General features: G+C 43.1%; 1 protein-coding gene across 7 annotated transcripts; it reads right to left on the bottom strand.

Annotated features, from left to right (window-relative positions):
- Positions 1 to 405: 405 nt before the first annotated feature.
- Positions 406 to 18,887, bottom strand: mypn (myopalladin). Of its 7 annotated transcripts, XM_034608908.1 has the most exons (21): positions 18,653 to 18,887; positions 15,815 to 16,921; positions 11,364 to 11,539; positions 11,227 to 11,278; positions 10,666 to 11,116; positions 10,507 to 10,581; positions 10,279 to 10,420; positions 8,870 to 8,893; positions 8,339 to 8,455; positions 7,475 to 8,246; positions 5,351 to 6,421; positions 5,139 to 5,271; positions 4,139 to 4,216; positions 2,996 to 3,217; positions 2,753 to 2,902; positions 2,580 to 2,659; positions 2,082 to 2,208; positions 1,783 to 1,990; positions 1,475 to 1,640; positions 1,260 to 1,393; positions 406 to 1,168 (listed from the first exon to the last, which is right to left on the bottom strand). In XM_034608908.1, exons 2-21 carry the CDS (start codon positions 16,918 to 16,920, stop codon positions 990 to 992), a joined length of 5,463 nt encoding a protein of 1,820 aa, XP_034464799.1. In that variant the 5' UTR covers position 16,921; positions 18,653 to 18,887; the 3' UTR covers positions 406 to 989. The 7 variants fall into 7 exon arrangements, with proteins under 7 accessions (XP_034464799.1, XP_034464796.1, XP_034464801.1 ...); XM_034608905.1 differs by having other exon boundaries at positions 1,260 to 1,640; XM_034608910.1 differs by lacking the exon at positions 4,139 to 4,216.
- Positions 18,888 to 19,297: the final 410 nt, after the last annotated feature.

Here is a 19,297-nt window from a genome sequence, read left to right as displayed (position 1 = left end):
GTTATTGGGTCAATCAAACCTGCTCTACCTCCTGGACCACAGCCACCCCTTGTTTAAGGGGAGGACAATGTGAGACCGTGGTGATGTTTCACCTTTCAGCACGACAGTGACCCAAAGCAGCCAAGAAAATTCTGGGGAAGCATTTCTCTCTCGTCTCATCTCGTCCAGCTAGAGCTCAGACTTCCGCCCATAGAACATCTGTGGAGAGACTTGAAGGTGGCAGCTCACAGACACGTCCTATTAAATCTGAGCTTGAGAGAATCAGCCAGTAATAATGGGATCAACTGCCTAAATCCAGGCATGTAAAGCTGGACGTGCCCAAGATCACTGGAAACTGTAACTGCTCCCAAATGGTTATAATTTTCCTTTTTTTTTTTTCTTTTTTTATAAAGTTGTAAAAGTTTCTAAAAATATATTTTCTCTTTGTCATTATGGGTTTTAAGTGAAGATCAATGGTTAACAACATCAAATGTATCCATTTAAAAGACAAATAAAACAAAGTGCAAAAAGTGAAGGGGTGTGAATACTGTCAGAAGCCACTGTACATGTGATTTGCAATAAAATAAAACAAAAGTGGTGTTAACGCCACTTTGAGAAGAGGACTAACTAATAAGAACAAATGTTATGATCAACATTCAGCAACAACCGCAGCACTGTAGTTAAATATGATGTAGAAAACAAAACGTGAGAGAACAATATTCAACTCCACTGATGGCTCATGAGCTAAGACTTTGCAAATCCGTCATTTTTCTGCATGTGACTTCAGTAAATAGGAATGGTGACAAAGCCACTATCAGTGCTGATAGGTTTAACGCAATAATTCTTTGCCATTCTATTCTGAATGTACTTCACTTCATGTGCAAAAAACACAAATCACATGACAATCTGCTCAAGCAATCAATCCCCTTAAAGTCTTCTACTGTTTTCCGACCTCAAGGAGGTCACACATCCTGCCGGGACGCCTCAGAGTCCCCGGGCCGGTGTGTCGCTCACAGCTCCTCACTCTCCAGCATGGTTTCGGGAGGGGAGCTGGAGAACAGGAAGGGGCTGTTGTCCGACGTGGGGAAAGCAGACTTGATGTCGAGCCCCTGGTCGGTCAGAGCGGCGTAGCGGCTGCCTGTGCGCGGAGCTTTCTTCATGGGGGCGGGGATGCTCTGATGCCACTGTGCTGGAGTTGCAGCAGATAGCTAGTATTACTACCTCAAGTGTTGTGCTGAAAATGTGGCACATTTCTGTATCAACCTATACAGAATATTTACCATAGATATCAAGTCTGCAGGTGCAAGACACAATTCCAGCCTCGTTTTTTGCCGACACTGTGTACCAGCCGGCATCATCTTTAGTTGTTGGTTGGATGAGGAGACACACATATCCTGTGGCATCCTGGGTCATGCTGAAATGAATAGATAATGAAGAAATTTCATTACGTTGGGGCCTGAAACAGCTACAGGAGAACCATGGAACTCCTACTAACCTGATTCTGTCCCTAGTTCTAGGAATGGTGTCATTGTCTTTCTTCCAGAAGATGGCCGGTGGGGGCATACCCACCACCCGACAATCCAGCCTGACGGGAGTCCCCTGAGGAATACCCATGTTCTGCAGCTTCTCCACAAACTGAGGAGGGAGCTTCGTCTCTTTCTCTAAAGTGAAACAATTACTAGGATTATTGGAGCTTCAAAACTGGGCCCAGGAAAACACGTTTAAATGTTCAACTGAATCCTAAATGAGTATAATTCATTTTTGTCATTAACTGCAGGGTATTTGTCTGTATCTAGTCCTTACCCACAACATTCAGTTCTAGACTAAAGGAGCTCTGCCCTGCTTTGTTGCTCGCTATGCATGTGTATGTGCCACCGTCATTCTGCGTCAGAGGGTCAATGACCAGGGAGTGGATGCCATTCTCCCGCACCAGCAGCTTGTGGTAAAGGTCCGGATAGATCGGCCTCCCGTTGACCAGCCACATCAGCTCTGGGTTGGGCAGCCCACTCACCTATAAAACAAAGATGGCTGACAGTAAGGTCAGGCAAAAAAAATACCGTATTTTAGTGATTGTATTACAAACCAGGACGTGCCATACCTACCTTACAGTCTAATCTGCACAGTCTCCCCTCGTGAGCCAGCATGTCTCCTGGAGCCTGGAGGAAGTGAGGGCGAAAAAAGCGCTCCTGCGTTTGCTCACCTTCAACTTGTTGTATGCGAGCTCGTACCCTTTAAGGACAGGAAGAGGTGAGCACAGCACACACTTGGAAATTAAAGGTAGGGTTGGTGAGTTGTTTCTGAAACAATATTATTTGTTGAAATCCTCTTCACGTCCTGGTAGGTCCCTCGGCTTCGATCAGTTGTCAGACAGTGCTCGTTCATGTGTTTTGGGGGCGTAGCTTTGACAAGAGGGCCAATGGGAGGGGGTGGGATGTATCGGTTGCATTATTTCAAAGTGTAGCCTGCCGTTTCTCGCTATTCCAGGATTACCAACCCTAGCTTTAATCCATGTTCATCTTAATTGTAGTGCAAGTTAGTATTTTAACATCGATACACAGAGGAATTCCTCGGTAGATCCCACTGCACACACTCTTGCTCACCTCTGAGAGTGAATCGGGGTCAGTTGGTTGCGGGGAGGTCCCGTTTGGACGATCAAATGACCCGAGCAGCTGATTCGTCCCTGGTGATCATTAAATATCAAACACAGGTCAGACTTTGCTGCTGGAGAGAAGATGCAGACAACATGAACGGGAACCTGAGCGTGAAACACTACCTGTGGATTAGCTGCCATGATGGTGTAGTTGCCATCATCGTCGCTGATCGTGGACTCGATGTGTAAAGCGCAGGTCCCGTCCCCCTCTCTTATCTTCTTGTAATGGACGTTTTTCCTTAAGATCTGCTTGCCATCCTTGAACCAGTAAACCTGAGGAGGGACGCCCATGTGAAAGATAAATGGTGAGTGGTGAAAACGAAAGTGCATGCTGTCGTTTGCACAACACAGCTGTTGACCTCTGACCTTTGGAAGAGGGATTCCCACAACTTTACATGAGAAAGTGACAGGCACGTCCTCCATGGCCTTGAAGTTCTTAAGTTTCTTGTCAATTATTGGCGCGATGCATTTTCCCGTCGGAACGTCGTCGTGCTGCACCTCATCATCCGACTCCTCCACTGGCGTTCGCTCCAAGCGGAATTCAATCTCGCTCATTAGTCTCTGCTCAAATCTGGACACTTTGTACTCCTGGAAACGGAAAACCACTACATCAAAGCAATCGCTGCAGTCGGTGTTGGATTACTGCATGCACCATCTGCCTTTGTGTCTTTGTATCTCATCAAATGTCCATGAAAATCAATGAGTACAATAACATGCATGCAGTATATTGTACATAGAAGCTTAAAGCATTGAGATGAGCAACAAATAGTCTTTGGGAGCCATGAGACGACGTGCTTCTATTCAGTGGTCTTAAAGTAACAATCTCTATCTCAAATCTTAGAAAGGTACAGACTGTGACTTTAAACCAATTGATGACAAGGATCATGCTGTGGCATCTGTCTGACAGGTTCACTACTGGTTGGTAAAAAAACCCAAAATCTGCTCGTCCAACCAAACAAAGTAAATAAGGCTGAGGGTAAAACAGAGAACAGACAAAGCTGAAGTGTAGAGGGGAACTGCAGAGATGAGACATTTAAACACCTCATTTGATTCATGTTAAAAACCTCTTGGTAGCTTTTACATCTGTTGGCTAGCAGAATGATACAAGTTGTAGGAGATTATTAAAGTTTGTGAGATGTTAGGGACAATATGCAGGTTTATGAGGTGAGATTTTTTTCAGAAAAGTGAAATAAAACCAAGTGTCGTATTAGCCTTTTTGTGAAATCTAAAATGAAAATCGGTAAGATAGGGCTGCAAGCTTCAGAGGGAAAAGTGTAAAATCAGTTTACATATTAGCCTAGTGAATTAAAACACAATAGTATGTTTAGATTATTCATGCAGGTTATATATTAGTTAATAGAAGCTTGAATTCTTGATTAGAGTTATTTATTAATCATGGTTTAGATATATGAGAATATTGAAGGTTTTATGATCTCGGCCTGACACAGTATAATAATGACCCAGACAGCCTTGAGCAAAGCAGAGCTTGGGACGGGAAGATCCTTGTACCTCATCATAGTTAAAGACAGTAGCAGGAATTTTTGGTCCAAGGGGTCTGCTCGCTGTTTTCCCCTCATTACTCAGCTTCTATGAGAGGATAGGGATGGATGATGAACACTAACAGAGACACACAAACTCTACATACACACATATGCTGATGGAATAACACACAAGCTATTGTTACTCGCATGCAAATGTTGTTACAGTGCAATGACGCACAGTGATGAATAACCATGAATGACAGGGAGGGAGTGATGGCTGCTGCTCTACTGAACTAATACAAGTTATTAATCGGCTCTGAGTCGGCCTCAGTGATATTATGTGTCTTTATCATTTTACATTGTTAAATATCCAAAATGAATACACAAGAATATGGAGCTATAAAGTGTTATTAATTAATTAACTAAGAAATAATTACATTACAATACTGGGGAAAATGTATAAGTTTAACAGTAATTTGTGAAATGAGTGAACGATTTCTCAAAACTCATCCCATTATTATAGATCAGACTATATCGACCTATAATTTTCATAATGAATGTATCACAGAAAACTTTGGGGTTCCATAGGAGACAAGTGATACTGCAGTAGGGCAGAGCAAGAAAACTAAATCTCTAATTATCGCAGGATTTGCTCAGGCACAAAAAGTCACCTTTAAACCTAAAAGCAGACATTATCAATATCGACTGATATTGATTTTTTTATCTTGATATAATTTTTGGCCATATTGTCCAGCCCTAGACTGCAGTAAAGTCTGTGGTTATTAAAAAGTAAACTTTTAAATCCTTAAAAATTTGTGATCCATACCAATATGTCAATAAACTGATCATTTATTGATATTCATATTCATCAGTGGTCTAGTATGTAACTCAGCAGTGGTGTAACTGACTAAGGCCTGTGTTGATCATTTTTCTTGATAGGCTATTTATTCACAACTACATCACTGCAACTTAGAGAGTCAAAAAAGAAGCAATCAATGACAGCAGCAGAGCTCAAGACCAACAAATACCTGTTGATGTGCAAACTGTGGAGTATCATCTTTAAATCGAAGCTTTCTCTCGATGTCTTGGAGGAGAATTTCTCTGCTCCCACGAATGTCTTCATTTGACGGCAGTTGCACCTTGGGTACCTTCTTTTGTAGCCTGAAGAGACAGATGGGAAAAGTGCTTTACATCATGTGTGAGCGCAACAAACTCATGAGCACTGTCAGAGAGGACGTACCCCGTCGGAGCTCCCTTGGGCAGTCCCATTGAGTTTCTGGGCTGACCCAGGCTCAGCGACGGCAGGACGGAGCTGAGGAAGGCCACAGGGTTTTGGATTGGGCTGGGGGTGGAGCTGCTGGAAGTGGGAGAAGAGGCCTGAAGGGGCGACTGGGCTCGTAGGGAGAACAAGCTGTTGGGGAACTGCGCTGATCCCGGTGTGGGCGAGGACATGAGGGAAGGAGGGCTGGTGGGAGACTTCAGCACCCTCGTGGGGAAGATCCTAGGTAGTGGGGAAAATGGCGGGAGAGTTGGGGAGCTGGCTGCGGAGGAGTTGAGCTCAGCGGCCAGCTCATGGAGGAGGGGCACCGGGGATTCGGTTGGGGAAGGACTCCTCACTGGTGAGAAGGTCTGAGCAGCGATGAACTCTTTAGGCCGGGTGTAGTTGAAGGTGAAGGAGGTGGCGGTGAGGTTCATGAGGGAGGCGTGGGTGCTTCTAAGCAGAGGCGTGGGGGAGATGATCTGCTGGGAGGCCAGAGTTGGACCTGTGGGCACCGTGCTGAGCTTCGGTGCGGGGGGAGAGGAGAACTGGAACGTGGGTGTATGTTTGGCGAGAGCTGCAGCGGACAGGTTGAGGTGGGAGGCGTGGATGGTGTTCATCTGGGTTATAGTAGCTGCACTGAGAGGAGGAGCTGTGTTCAGCTGTGGGGGAGGTGGAGGTGACGTCACCAGTGTAGACATCTTCAGCTGAGGGAAAGATGGAGGGGAGCTGAAAGGAGGAGCAGTGTTGAAAAGAGGTGAAAAGGTGGTGTTGAGCTGTGGAGCAGAGGTCAGTGAGGGAGCGTTAGGGGTCTGCTGAGGGGGAGCTGTGGTCGTAAGTTGGGGCTGGAAAGATGGTGGATGGGGTTCGTGGTGCATTCTGGGTGACCACAGCGGAGCATCGTGGGAACTTGGGACGTCGGGCTCGACCTGGCTCTGGAAGGGGGGGTGGGACTGAGGCTGAGCGTGGGTTGGGGTTTGGCTCGGGGGTTCGGTCTCCTGCTGCTGCTCCATGAGGACTTGGTTGTGCAGAAGCCGGAGCTGGGCGGGTTCCCTGTAGGTCAAGCAAAACCAAAAAAACAGATCAGCCACAAAAGAAATGACACTATACATGGTGAGGATGAGAGAGGCTCTGTGCAGCGCTCTCATAAATTAAGTTCACACAGTAAACCCCTGCAGGAATGAGCCAAAGTCTTTCCTTTTATGGGCCACTAACAAGTAGACTACAAACATAATAATGCTCCTGCTCAAGACACTTTCAGCTTTCGTTCTAAATAGGTTATTTTATTAACATCAAATTAATGCAATTTGAATTAGACTAAACAAAACAGGAAAAATTCCCATATTTATCTTTGTTGTTCGCATGATGCAAACTAAGAAAGCAATAGTGAACAGCTGATCAAATCATGCAACATTTCATTTACAGCTTTATCTGAAATATTAGATAAACATAACTTACAGATAGAAAACACCATCCTTGGTTTTAGAAAGGCGGAAAGTCCACATCTAAAGTCTGCATGCATTCATTTATGAATAGCAACTGATTACAGCTGCTGGTTGAGCCAGAGGAGGAGGAACCTCCCACCTCAGCTCATCTACTTCACTGTGTTGTAGTGAACGCTCAGGACATGATTCGGATCAGTGGCAGATCCAGGATTCCTCTACATCAGGGGCCATAAAGGGGCCACAATTTACAAAGGGGGGGGGGGGGGGGGGGGGGGGGGGGGGGCAAACTATATGTCCAACATCCATTCACAATTCCTGATTCAGTGAGGTGCACATCTATGTCATTCGCTCTATCGCTTTGATTCAAAGCCACACGTCTTTGAATATATTTAGAAAAATGTTCCTTAGTCAAGCACATTGTGTTCAGCAACAAAGCTTAGAAAATAATAATTCCAAACAAATTCTCATATTTATTACCAGTATTGTTAGTGAGTAGTTAAAACAAAAGATTACTGGGGGTCAGTGGTCAATCAGATTTCAGCTAAGGCCCCTGCCCCCTGGATCCGCAGCCGAATTGGACAAAATCCTGTTTCCTCTCACTGTATTGCAGCTTTGTGTTAGTTTCACTGTCAGTCTGTTTTTTTTTTTTAACTGTACTCACAGTTTGGGTTTAGCCCGCACCGGGGGGGGTCCTTTGTTGGCTGAAGCCAGAGCGTCATCTTCATCATACTCAGTGGATGCTTCGCTTTGCTCTTCCTCCTCATCCTCGGGCAGTCTGAAGTGCACATGCCGACCGACTCTGGAGCCGGAGCGCGAGTCTCTATGGTTCGTCAAGGTGCCCGACTTAAGGCAGGAGTTCGGAGGAGGGTCGGGGAGGGGGACCACAACGGGGCTCCCATTCTGATGGTTTGGAGTCCCCTTAACTTTAGCACCTGTGTCAGACGATGTCAGCCAAGGTCGGGAGACTTCCTGCTCAGCTGGAGTTGCAGCACTGAAAGGTTTCAGGTGTGAGAACACCTGTGCACCGCTCTGTGGTTCTGGATGTGCTCCACTGGATATGGGAGTGTTCTGGTAGAGGTGGAGAGGATCTAAGTTTGGGGTGCTGCTGCTGTGAGAGTTCAGGTAGGAGGTGCTGATGCTGCTGCTCAGGCTGGAGGGTTCCAGACTGGGCAGGCTGGTGCGAAATGGGTCCGGACGCAACATGCTGGAGCTCTGGGGATCCAGGCGAAAGGTGCTGGTGTTTAAGGGATCAAGGCGTAACGTGCTGGAGACGAGTGGGTCCAGGCGAATGGTGCTGGAGTGGGGCTTGATGCTGTTGGTCACCTCTGGTTGAGGGTTGACACTGGGAGCTGATGGGGAAGGCTCTTGGATTCGACTGGGATCCACTGTTAAACGGCTGACAGGCCTCACCTGGTTGCTGTTCCTACCATTGCCTGATGAGAGTCCGAGAGATGGACATACAGACATTTTAGCGAACTTTTATAAGAATATATGGATTCGAATATATGATAACTGTTGGTGTTACCTCTGACCCTCAGCGCTGCAGAACTGGACACGGTTCCATACTTGTTGCTTGCTGTACAAGTGAACACTCCTGAATCTTCCGGAAAGACTTCAGCAATGACCAAAGTGCATACTTCCTCTGGAGGAAATGATAAAAAAAAAGGAGGGATACTCACATAATCAGGCTGGTGTTGTGCGACTGCTTCATATTCATTTCTAAACTAGAGAGCGTCTTATTGCAATGAGGAAAGAAGGATGAGTTGTGTTTTCTTTTTTTCACTGGGGCAGAGAGTCTCTCTGCAGCCCAGGCAGGTTTAAATGATCTGCCATGGTGGTTTGACACAGGATGAGAAACTGCCTTATATGGTTCAGAGTCAGGGAAAACCAGCTCTGGCTTATGTACAGAGGAACAGAAGCCTCCGCCAATGACTATAAACACTTCAGCACAGTAATATGTACACAGTGCAGCAGCATATACAGACAGACAGCTGCTTTAGGGCAGTCAACACTTATTTTATTTTGTGATACGATGAGGATTGCATGAACCACCTACCTGGTTCAGCTGGAGATCTCGGCTCTGGAATGGAAACAAGCACCCAAATCATTATGGATACTAATGAAGAGCAACCGTTTTAGTTTAAGCCTAATCAGCACTCGTTTCATTATTATTTATAAATATATTTCACAATCATTTGAAGCAACATGACTTCTATATGCTATTTTAAAATGACATTTAAGAAATATAATAAATTATTTTTAGAATCATCTGTTGATGAAAGACAAATATCTACTGAAGATATTATTAGAAGCCAGTAAGAAAGCTGCAACACAAAAATGGCTACAGATGCGTCCTCCCACAGAGATGAATGGTGAGATAAAGTGAGAGAATTACTTTTTCTTTTTTTAAATGTGTGCTGGAGAAAAGGATTGTGTTTGTGACCACATAGTTGGATCATTTAAATGTTATTATATGAACTGACATTATTTCTATCAGTAATCTGTATGAATGTGGATCAGACCAACATTTTGTTCCAACATGTTTGGTTGTATTTCTCTTTCCTTAAAAATGAAGTATAAAAAAATAAATATTTATGTCACAATTATAAAAATAATTTAGAGATGAATGTCAAAAACGTTGTTTTTACAAAATGACACCACTGACAGTATTTAATCTGCAGTGATTTTTAACCTTACTGAAATGTCAAAATTATTCATCTTTTAGTGGTCATTTAAATTTACACTACTGGACTGGATTTAATATAAATGAATAATACATTTTTAACATAGGAATTTGGTTTTATATCTAACAAGAAAGGCAATCAGAGAGTGTATATGTCCGCCCAACAGTCCCTTTATGAAACCACATTTAAATTCACTAGATTTCGATTTTTACTTGGATTTGCACCAAATTGCACTCACTCATAAAATATCAGTCCCTTAAACATGTCTGATTTTTTTTTATTGAGATCCAAGAATTATTTTCTGAGAAATCAAGAAAAACTTTGAAAAATATCATCTCATATCTCACAATATTAAATACAGTGAGAAATAAATTCCGGGATCAGCCCCCTGATCCAGATTCACACTGAAATTTGATGGGTTCTTTCATATCACATGCTTCCATCAAGTTTCGTGGTAATCTGTGCAGTAGTTTTTGCATAATCCTGCCAACTAATAGACAAACAAACAAATGAAAAAATTACCTCCTTTGCAGAAGTCATAAACTAATAAAGATATTTCTTTATCTGCACACCAAGAATTGTAAGAATTATTAAACTGTGAGAACACTGAAATTTGAGTTAAGCTGAATTAAACTCACTTATCTAAGATGCAGTTAAATCTTGACTTCTTGCATTGTAAAATACAAGGCATGTCCGATGTAGCTGCAGCATAAATAAATAAAATTAAAACTATATCAAAAGATAAAGCTGGCACTTTTAATATGTCAGCAGCAGAGCTTACTTTTCTGCAGGATCCTGAAAGCAGGGGAGTCCTCTATGGGTTTGCACTCTCTGTACCAGTCCACTCGGGGTGACGGTGTCCCTTTCACATGGCACTCTAGCACCACCAGCTGGCCTTCTGACACAAAGAGGTCTTGCAGGCTCTGGTATGGAAAAGACATGCATCAATAAATGTGGAGTAGGATATAATGGACTGCAGCAGTGTACAGGCTTTTGAGAATGGTCCTACCTTTGTGAATACAGGGGCAGCCATCACAGGTTGCCCGTTTAATCCTTGTAGATAGTTGAGGTTGGAGGTTTGACACTGAAGACAAAAAAATAGGTTGAAATATACAAAATGAATCTTAAAACAAACATAGTGAAAGGAGGTGTTTCCAGCTGTTGTTACCTCAGGTTGTTGTGTCTGAGTTGGAGCTGCCTGGACAGGATGCACTGATGGAGCCACTGGGATCAGAGGCAGGGATGAGACGGTCTCTGGCTGCTGGGTTGTGGATGTGACTGGGACAGACGCTGACACCTCCTGGTCTCCTGAACCTTCTGTGACCTCTTGAGTCAAAGTAGGAAACACCTGGACAGGTAACACTGTGGTCGTCTCCTCCTGAGCAGGCTGCGCTGAGGATGCCACAGACGCTTTGGAGAGCTCTGGGACAGAAAGCACTGTGGTTGTTGTCTGGACCAGTAGAGGAGGTTGATGAGTTGGTGGAGAGGAGAGCTCCTCTGTTGGTTCCTCTGTGGCTGCTGCAAGTTCAGGTGTCTCAAACTCTTCCTCCTCTACAGAGACCGTTTGGCCCAATGATGATGGTAAAGTTGCAGATGACGTTTCGGTTTTGTTCTGCAGCCTTTGAAAATCACAGAAGGAAGCAAGGAAAGATGATGTTTAGAAATGTAATAAAGATAGTTCCATTTATCTAATTCCTTAAAATGAGACTAAATAACAATAAAAACTCACTGGTCTACATGTTCAAGTTGCTGCTCCCCCTCAGAATCTGAAGAGGAAGTACCTGTAGGACGAGAGAACAAAGACATGTACACAGGTCGTCTCTTTTACATGTAAAACTGCTAATATGAAAAATAAAATAAACCTACCTTCGACGTAGATCTCTGCCGACGTGGAGTCAGTACCATAGAAGTTAGACGCAAAGCAGGAGTAACGTCCTGTATCCTCCTCGAAGGCCTCAGCGATGATCAGAGAGTGCAGCTCTCCGTCGGTGAGGATCTGAATGTCGGGGCTGTTCTCCAACTCCTTGCCCTCACAAAACCACCTGTGAATAAATATATAGCAGAGAAAACTGCTCAGTGCAACTTAAGCATCATACGCTTTTTCCAGTGCTACAGTTTAAAAAGGTCCTGTTATTCTTTGGAATAACAATAAACTGGAGTTTATAAACACTAGTGTTGCAATAGAGCTACGTTTTTATGAGTGAGTCCAAGTTTGTATCGTGTTAGAATGTGCACAAAGTGAACATATAGTATATTAGTATAAGCATGGGGGCAGCTGTGAAGAAGAAGAATATTATTGGCTAATAAACATGGGTATAAAAATGCACATTAAAAATTTTTATTTAATTGACATTGCAAACGATAATAAGCAAGGTTCAGGGTTTGTCAAAACTTGATACATACAATAGTAGTTGTCGCCTGTGGGTTATGCCTATCAATGCAAATACTTATAATAATACTGTTTGAGCAAGATTATGATGTGATTACAGGAGAATCACACTCTCACAGGACCAGTGAATCACACATGGACTGTTAGGTGGTGTGTATTTGTAATAAAATGGTAACATTCATTCAACATTTGAGTTTTCATCCTGTCCATATGTACAAATGGGTTATGAATCAAAGGAAAGACAACATTATGTCATGTCACAGTTAATGTTTGGGCTCCACTACTGTTGAATGAGCAGAAATTCTCCATGTCTGTGGGACTCAAAACCATTATAACACACTCATTTAACTGGGATTTATATGGGTTTCGATCTATGAAGGTCAAATCATTTGATTAACATCATTTTCATAATGCAGTTTCTCCACTTTTGGAGGTTTTTCCTTTCACTTGTCAGCCGTCTGTAACTCCCACTGTTGTGACAGAACTATTATTTCATTAGGGTATTTTAAGACTCTCCTGCCCTTGATTTACTATTTAAAACCCCGTCTTTTACACAGTTCCCTTTTCCTCATATTAACCTTCTGACATGGTTTCTCTGAGGCTGGTACTATGTGGCGTCTTTCCCACTTCTGCCATTCAGCTAGAGTTATGCAGGCCAAGAGGAAAAGGTTTTGATGAGCAAGGCCTATCCCTTTCCCTGTAAGACGAGACCCAACACCAGCACGCCACGTCAGTTCGAGGCCGCGTCGATGGACTGTTGATATTATGAAGGTATAGGGCACAACATATTACATCTATAGGCACTTTGAGTAATGTGTTGAAGTTAATAAAATGTGTATAAATTTAATTATCAAATCTGGGTTTTAAATTTGTTTACTTTACATATGAGAGATAGATGCAACAAGGATTCCTGGCTGGATTCCCACCAGGTTACATCAGGTCAGCAAACATCCTAGACCTAATGAATATTGCAATCTATAATTTTACTCTGTTAGTTTAGGAATAAATGAGCAAAACTGATATTAAAATATGATAAATTTCTAAGGTGGTATACGGAGGTTTGAGACCTCGGCAGCAGCTGTGGGTTCGAGTCCAATCCGGCCCTTTGCTACATGTCTTCCCTGATTCTTCTCCCCATTTCACACTTGCTGTCTTACTGTTCTATCAATAAAATAAGGCAAACATGCAGTAAACCATGATAAATGACAGCATGTGAGTCGGCCCGGCTCACAGTCTTTCTTAGTAACATCCCATGGAGGTTGCAGCTGGCCACAGTCTATTTTTTCATTGTAAAACTATAATAGTAAACTTTCTCTGTATCCTGACCAGCAACATACAGAGCAGCCTCTATGTCAGGGTATGTCTATTTTGAGAGGATGAGGCCCTGATGCTTTAATAAATCCAGCCAATAAACACACAGGAATGAGGCGATGTGTTACCCTCTGGCACAACGTCATTATGCAATCATAAATCATGTTCTGTGCTTTCATCGAGCTCAGATCACCAAGATCATGCTCTTTTTGTAGCAAATACTCATCATAGAAAGGGAATCCTCAAGACACAAACCAAGCGCCTCTTGGCTTCTCCACTAGTCTGATCTATAGAGAGATTTACACTCTCTGATACTTGCTGGAAAGCTGCTGGAAAGTTCATCCATGAATCTGGCTTGTGTCCTTTCTAATGAGTAAAGGTCTAAATTGAAAGCATGAAGTCGTAGAGGAGGTTGCTGCTCTTGTGAGTCAAAGCCCCCCCACCTCACTGCACCTGTCAGGGCTATTTTCCCTCTGGAGATCAGAACCAGAGAGGAGATTCCCCTGGAGCCGGGGAGCTCTGCCTGGATGACCCACTCACATACGCACAGACACTAAACATAGATTTAGAACACACACAATGTTATTCTGTGACACACCAGAGACAGCACTAAACTGGAAAATGATGGGAAATATGAACCCTGACAAATTTTGACCCCTCTAAGTCACAGTCTCACACACACACACACACACACACACACACACAAACACACACTAGCTGCATGGGCAGAGAAAACAAGGATCAATGAAAAATCCTCCATGTTTACAGAATCAGAACCAAGCTTGAACACGATTTTAATGAAGTGGAAACCATACAGAACGAACCTCTCCTCACTCTTTGCATATCAATGAGACGCAAGGTCCAAAAATAAACCATATCAACTTATACACCAAACTACTAAAACTGTACAAATCATCTTACCAGACTCCTCATGCTATCTGTCAAGAGCACGGTCGCTTCCATTATCAGACGAGACCACAGCTCGCAATGCCAGTCCAGTCTAAAAATGGCCGAGAGCTACATTCTCCCAGAGCAAGTATATGTTGGTGGCTCAACAATGTTCCGCAGGACAAACAAGCCCCTGCCCCTCTATAGTCTGACAGCTCAGCCTCACTCATCCAGGCCGCTGTCGTCCTGGGAGGGAAACTGCACATCCAGCCATGAGGTTTAATACATATCTAACGGATCTAACATATCTAACCCTGAGCAGTAACAAGAGAGTACACTGTGCAGTTGAATGAGTGGACTACTGTACGTGAATAAAGGTATCCAGTCATATGTAGGTACATTTTAGATGATCAATAATTAAGATGGTACCAAGCCCCCCACACTTTGGAACTGTCTGCCCACTGAACTCAGACACTCCACCTGTGTACTTCTTTTAAATCGCATCTTTAAACCTCTCTCCTTCTGAAAGCTTGGAGGAATGATTCATTTTTAACAGTTTTTATAGGTTTTATTTATTTATTTTTTATTGCTTTACCTCGAATGTGGCTAATGTCTTTTAAGCCAACTGTCTTGTCTGACTTTAAGGTTTTACTAGATGTGTTTTCCCATTTTTAAGTAAAGTGATATGTTTAAATAAAGGTTATTAATGTTGTTATTATTATTGTTGTTATTAATTAGTATTATTACTATTAAATGCCAACTGCAACTCTTTTTGAGAATGACAGAAAGACTGATGTGATAATTGTCCCTGACATATCACTGTCCACACACACACGCACACACGACATTCAGAATCAGCTGTTGGCTCTCATCACATGTCACATCTGTTTGTATCTCCCAAAGAAAAAGAAAGAAAACATTCTTCATCTTGACTCCAAACACTTTTTTAAATTATAGACAATTATCTGAAGCCTGAACACACCATTACTCATAATGAGTCACAAATGATTACATATTAGTTATACGACAACAAAACTGTTATAAGGTTGTTTCATCTGCAAAATGAATATACTAATACAAATTATATATTAAAGTGTATGCTTAAAAGTAAATTAAAAATTGCAATACTGCATACTAAAACTACTTATGCAGTGTGTCCTGCAGTGAAAAGCTCACTTAATGTGATATTTATTTGAAAATGTACTTAAAGTATCAAAATTAAAGCACTTTAATTCATAAAAATGCCACAGTGAGAGCTACACTATTAGATTTCCTATTATTTGATTATTGATACTTTTGTTTTAGTTTTTTTATTATGTATTTATTATTGCACTATTTTATTGTTGGGCAGTTAAATCCATAATGATGCATTTATTTTATAAGCTCATATGTTTTTGTGTGACTAGGTTACTAACGTAACTAGGTGTGAAATATATTTAGTAGTTTCTCTCAGAATTATTGTGGGATAGAAGTACCTCAGATTTATACTTGAGATCAGCACTGGAGTAAATCATTCATTTACAAGGTCCTGTGACATCCTCCCAAAACAAACAGGTTTCCTTCACTTCACTGTGGAATCTCCAGCTGACACGACCCCACACTGGGCATTTAGCCTTTCAATTACACCTTTTTCAGTGAAACAAGATCTGAAAGCCTGGGAAAGTCTTACTATTCTGCAAACTAAGAAATATGAGGACGCCAAAGAGTAGAAACGGACAGATTGTCTTACCGGACTTCAGGCATCGGGAGTCCTCTTACGATGCAGTCTAACTGAACCTTGCTTCCCTCTGCAACCTCCCTGCTTTTCAGTTTCTGGATGAAATGAGGAGGTTCACACGTGGGCTCTGCAGAGAAGGGTGTTTCTGTCAAGGCACAGGTTTCTGTCTCCTCCTCCTGTACCTCCTGAGAAACACAGTGGTACTGCTGCTCCTCAGTGACCCTGCAGTCCTGAAGCTCCACATGCCCGGTACCAGGGTCCAGTTGGACCTCTGGTGGTTGGCTCACAGCAGGACTGGGTCTCTCCTCCTCCTCCACTTCCACGGGCATGAGAGCACGCTCCCTGTTATCAGAGCCGAGGGGATCAACCGTCCCTTCGTTCTGGCTCTTGTTCTGACCCTTACTCCTGTGTGACTTGCCCCCTCTTGGTCGTGCCCGTTTGGAGCTGTTGGCCTTGAATAGAGAGGAGAGCTCCTCGATGAAGTCCGCTGCCTTGTTGAGAAACTCCTTCTTGGACTGGGTCTCCGGACCGTACGGCACGTTCCTCGCTGATGTGTTGAAGTCGTTGAATCCTTCACCGGAGTCCCTGCTGTTCCTGGTCATGTTGTCCAGCCCCGTGGAGGCTTTAAGCATCTTTCTGTCTGATGTGATTGTGTGTGTCGCTGGCAGTTCTTTGAACACAGGGGCAGGCTGGGTGAAGGGCACAGTGGAGGGGGCAGCAAGAGGAGCAGGAGATGGGTTTGGGAAGGGAACAGAAGGGATTGTAGAGGAAGATACTGAGACTGAGGAGATGTTGGAGGGGGTTAACGGTGTGACAGAAGCCTTGACCTCTGCCCTCTCCTCAGGATGCTCATGTCCGATGGCCTGGCAGGCCAGGTTCACACTCTTATCCAACTCTTCCTGGCTGAGGAAGGCGGAGAGGTCTGGCAGTTTGGGGTCATTACAGCCCACAGAGTCCTCAGCCTTGCCTTTGAGGGACCCGTAGATCTGAAGGCGTGTGGACGAAGCGTCTGAGCGGCTCATCTCGCTGTGGCGCTGCTGGGCTCTGGCTTCTGCCAGGTAGCTCTCTCTTAGGAGCTGAGCCAGTGACGGTGGCTGCTCAGGGTCGTTCTCCTGCATGCTGTGGAAGGGATCACAAGACGTTCAATTACAAATTCACTTTCCGTCTTACAACACATGCCACAGCTTTTCAGAATTAACTTCTACCTCCAAAGTACGTCAGTTGCAGATATTAAGAAATCCTGAGCAGTATATCACCTCTACTCACTTTGAATACAGCCTTTCAGTTTTGATCAGAGTTACAGTGATATGACATGATAAAACAGCCAGTTTTATTATTTGAAACCTTTGTTATCTAAGATTTACATTCAAAAAGCATTTAAAGATTTTTTATTATCAAACCTGTCACAAATTCCAAGCTACTTGTATCTAGAAGTTGATTTTAATACAGTACTGAAAATTAAACCAGTAGCTGCCTGAAAAATAGGACGTTTAAAATCTAAACACATATGGTACAATAAGTAGCAGAGTTGAACTGTTTCGGCAATTTATTGATTAATTGATCGAAAGGAAATTAGGTTGGCAACAATTTCAATGATAATGTCCTTTTTTTAAGTAAAATGTACAGGTTCCCCTGTTCCAGATGTGTAGATTTACAGTTTTCTTTGTATTCTCTCATAGGAAACTAAATAATTTTGGGGTTTAGAGAATTTTTCAGACAATTCAAGACGTCAAATTGAGTTCTGGGGAGATTCTGATGTGATATTTTTACATTTGTGACAGCAGATATAATTGCTCATCATTAATTGCAGCCCTATGAGCAGTAGTACAAAGTATGTTCAACTTGCAGTAGTTAGAATAAAATATAAATGTCCCTTACAGTCACTAACATGTCTAACAGACCTTTAAATACAACTAAAGGAGGAATGACGAATGTTCAGTAAATGAAAAATGCAATCTGCAACAAAAATAGTTGATTGAAACATGGACTGATGTTTACCTTACATATAACAAGTGTAAATATTAGAATTATATAAAAAAATTCCCTTGTGAAATACACTTGTGAAATTTAGAACATGAATACAGAAACTGTAGATAAAAGCAGGAGAGCAATGGTGTTTTAATTTAATTTTAACCTAATTTTCATTTGAACCTTAGTCCAGCCTTCCTCGAGCCGAGAGGGTGTCCGGTTCATGTGCTGACACCAGATCTGATTGGCTACAGGCAGGCTCTTTTGGCCCTGTCCGCCTTGGACCAACACCCGCACGACGTTTTGTCTTTGCACAACTTTTCGACGCAGTGAATGAGCAAGTTGTTGAATCCTGACATGAGATAGGGAACACATATGCTACTGACACTCAAATCAGCTCAATTAAGAGAGACAGCAATGCCCTTCCAACAGACCTGAAGCTGCAGCTGTTGTGTACATTAATCCTGTGCAAACAGCCTCCAAGCCCACCAAGTCATAGCTAATAATAGCCAGGGGTCAGTTTACATGAAGAAAATCAACAAAAAAAGCAGTGCCGCTCACCCTGTGTCCTTGTTATCATGACTCTGATCAGTCATTACACCAATAACACAAAGAGAAGTATAATTATCAGAAATGGGGCAGTGCTGGGTGAGGGAACACACAGTCCTGGCCCAGACACATGAATGGTCCCCTGGCTTAACACAGCATCCAGGCAGGTTTAGATAATTCAATTAAATAGGAACATAACATTCAAACAGAAATAGACTCACGCTTGACTGAGATTCTCTGAGGCTATACACAGCGTAATAGACTCATGCCAAGAGACCGCCAACAGGACACTGTGAACAACAATTGAATTAGTGGGGGGGTTTAGTGTTTTACCTTCAGTATAAACTCAGCTGGCCCCCCCGTGAAGGACTGGTAAATCCTCGGAGTGCACCTGTGCTGAGAGGGGCAGATTCTGGTCTTCACGTTTGCAGCCACCTGGGGAAATCTTGGAAACGGGCAGCTGCCCCAGCCTTCCTGGGTTCTCACGCACAGAGTCAACCTTGGAGTTTACAGGGAAATATGGAGCCGAGTAGCTAGGGTAACCCGTCACCGGTAAAAGTAGCAACATTTGTCAGTGCAGTGGTCGCAGGTTATTTTTGGGGACGCCTGGCCCATGTGTCTGGGTGTCATGCATGCTCATTGGCCGGGCAGCACATGCTGTAAAGGGATTCCTCCTCCAGTGGTCCGTCAGAGACCCTCCGTCCTACAGAATTAGAAGCCCCTTGTTGATCCTCTCAAAGACTAATGTTAACACAACAGATTAACAGTGATAATCAATTCTGAAACAATTGGATAGTGTAAAGAAAATACAGGTGGTAAAACATCCGGCAACAATTATCTTGATCCGAGGACTTTATGGTTTTTAGATAAAAAGATTTGTTCAACGGTTATTTGAAGCAGCATTGGAGCCAAGTAAAAATGTTTTCAGCTGTTTCAACGTGAAGATGAAGGATCTTGTTGCAGCAGGTTGAAGAGAAA

Source organism: Hippoglossus hippoglossus, chromosome 15 (genome assembly GCF_009819705.1).
Source record: "Hippoglossus hippoglossus isolate fHipHip1 chromosome 15, fHipHip1.pri, whole genome shotgun sequence".
In the NCBI taxonomy this organism is placed as follows: Eukaryota; Metazoa; Chordata; class Actinopteri; order Pleuronectiformes; family Pleuronectidae; genus Hippoglossus; species Hippoglossus hippoglossus.
This window is presented reverse-complemented; position numbering and strand designations above follow the sequence as displayed.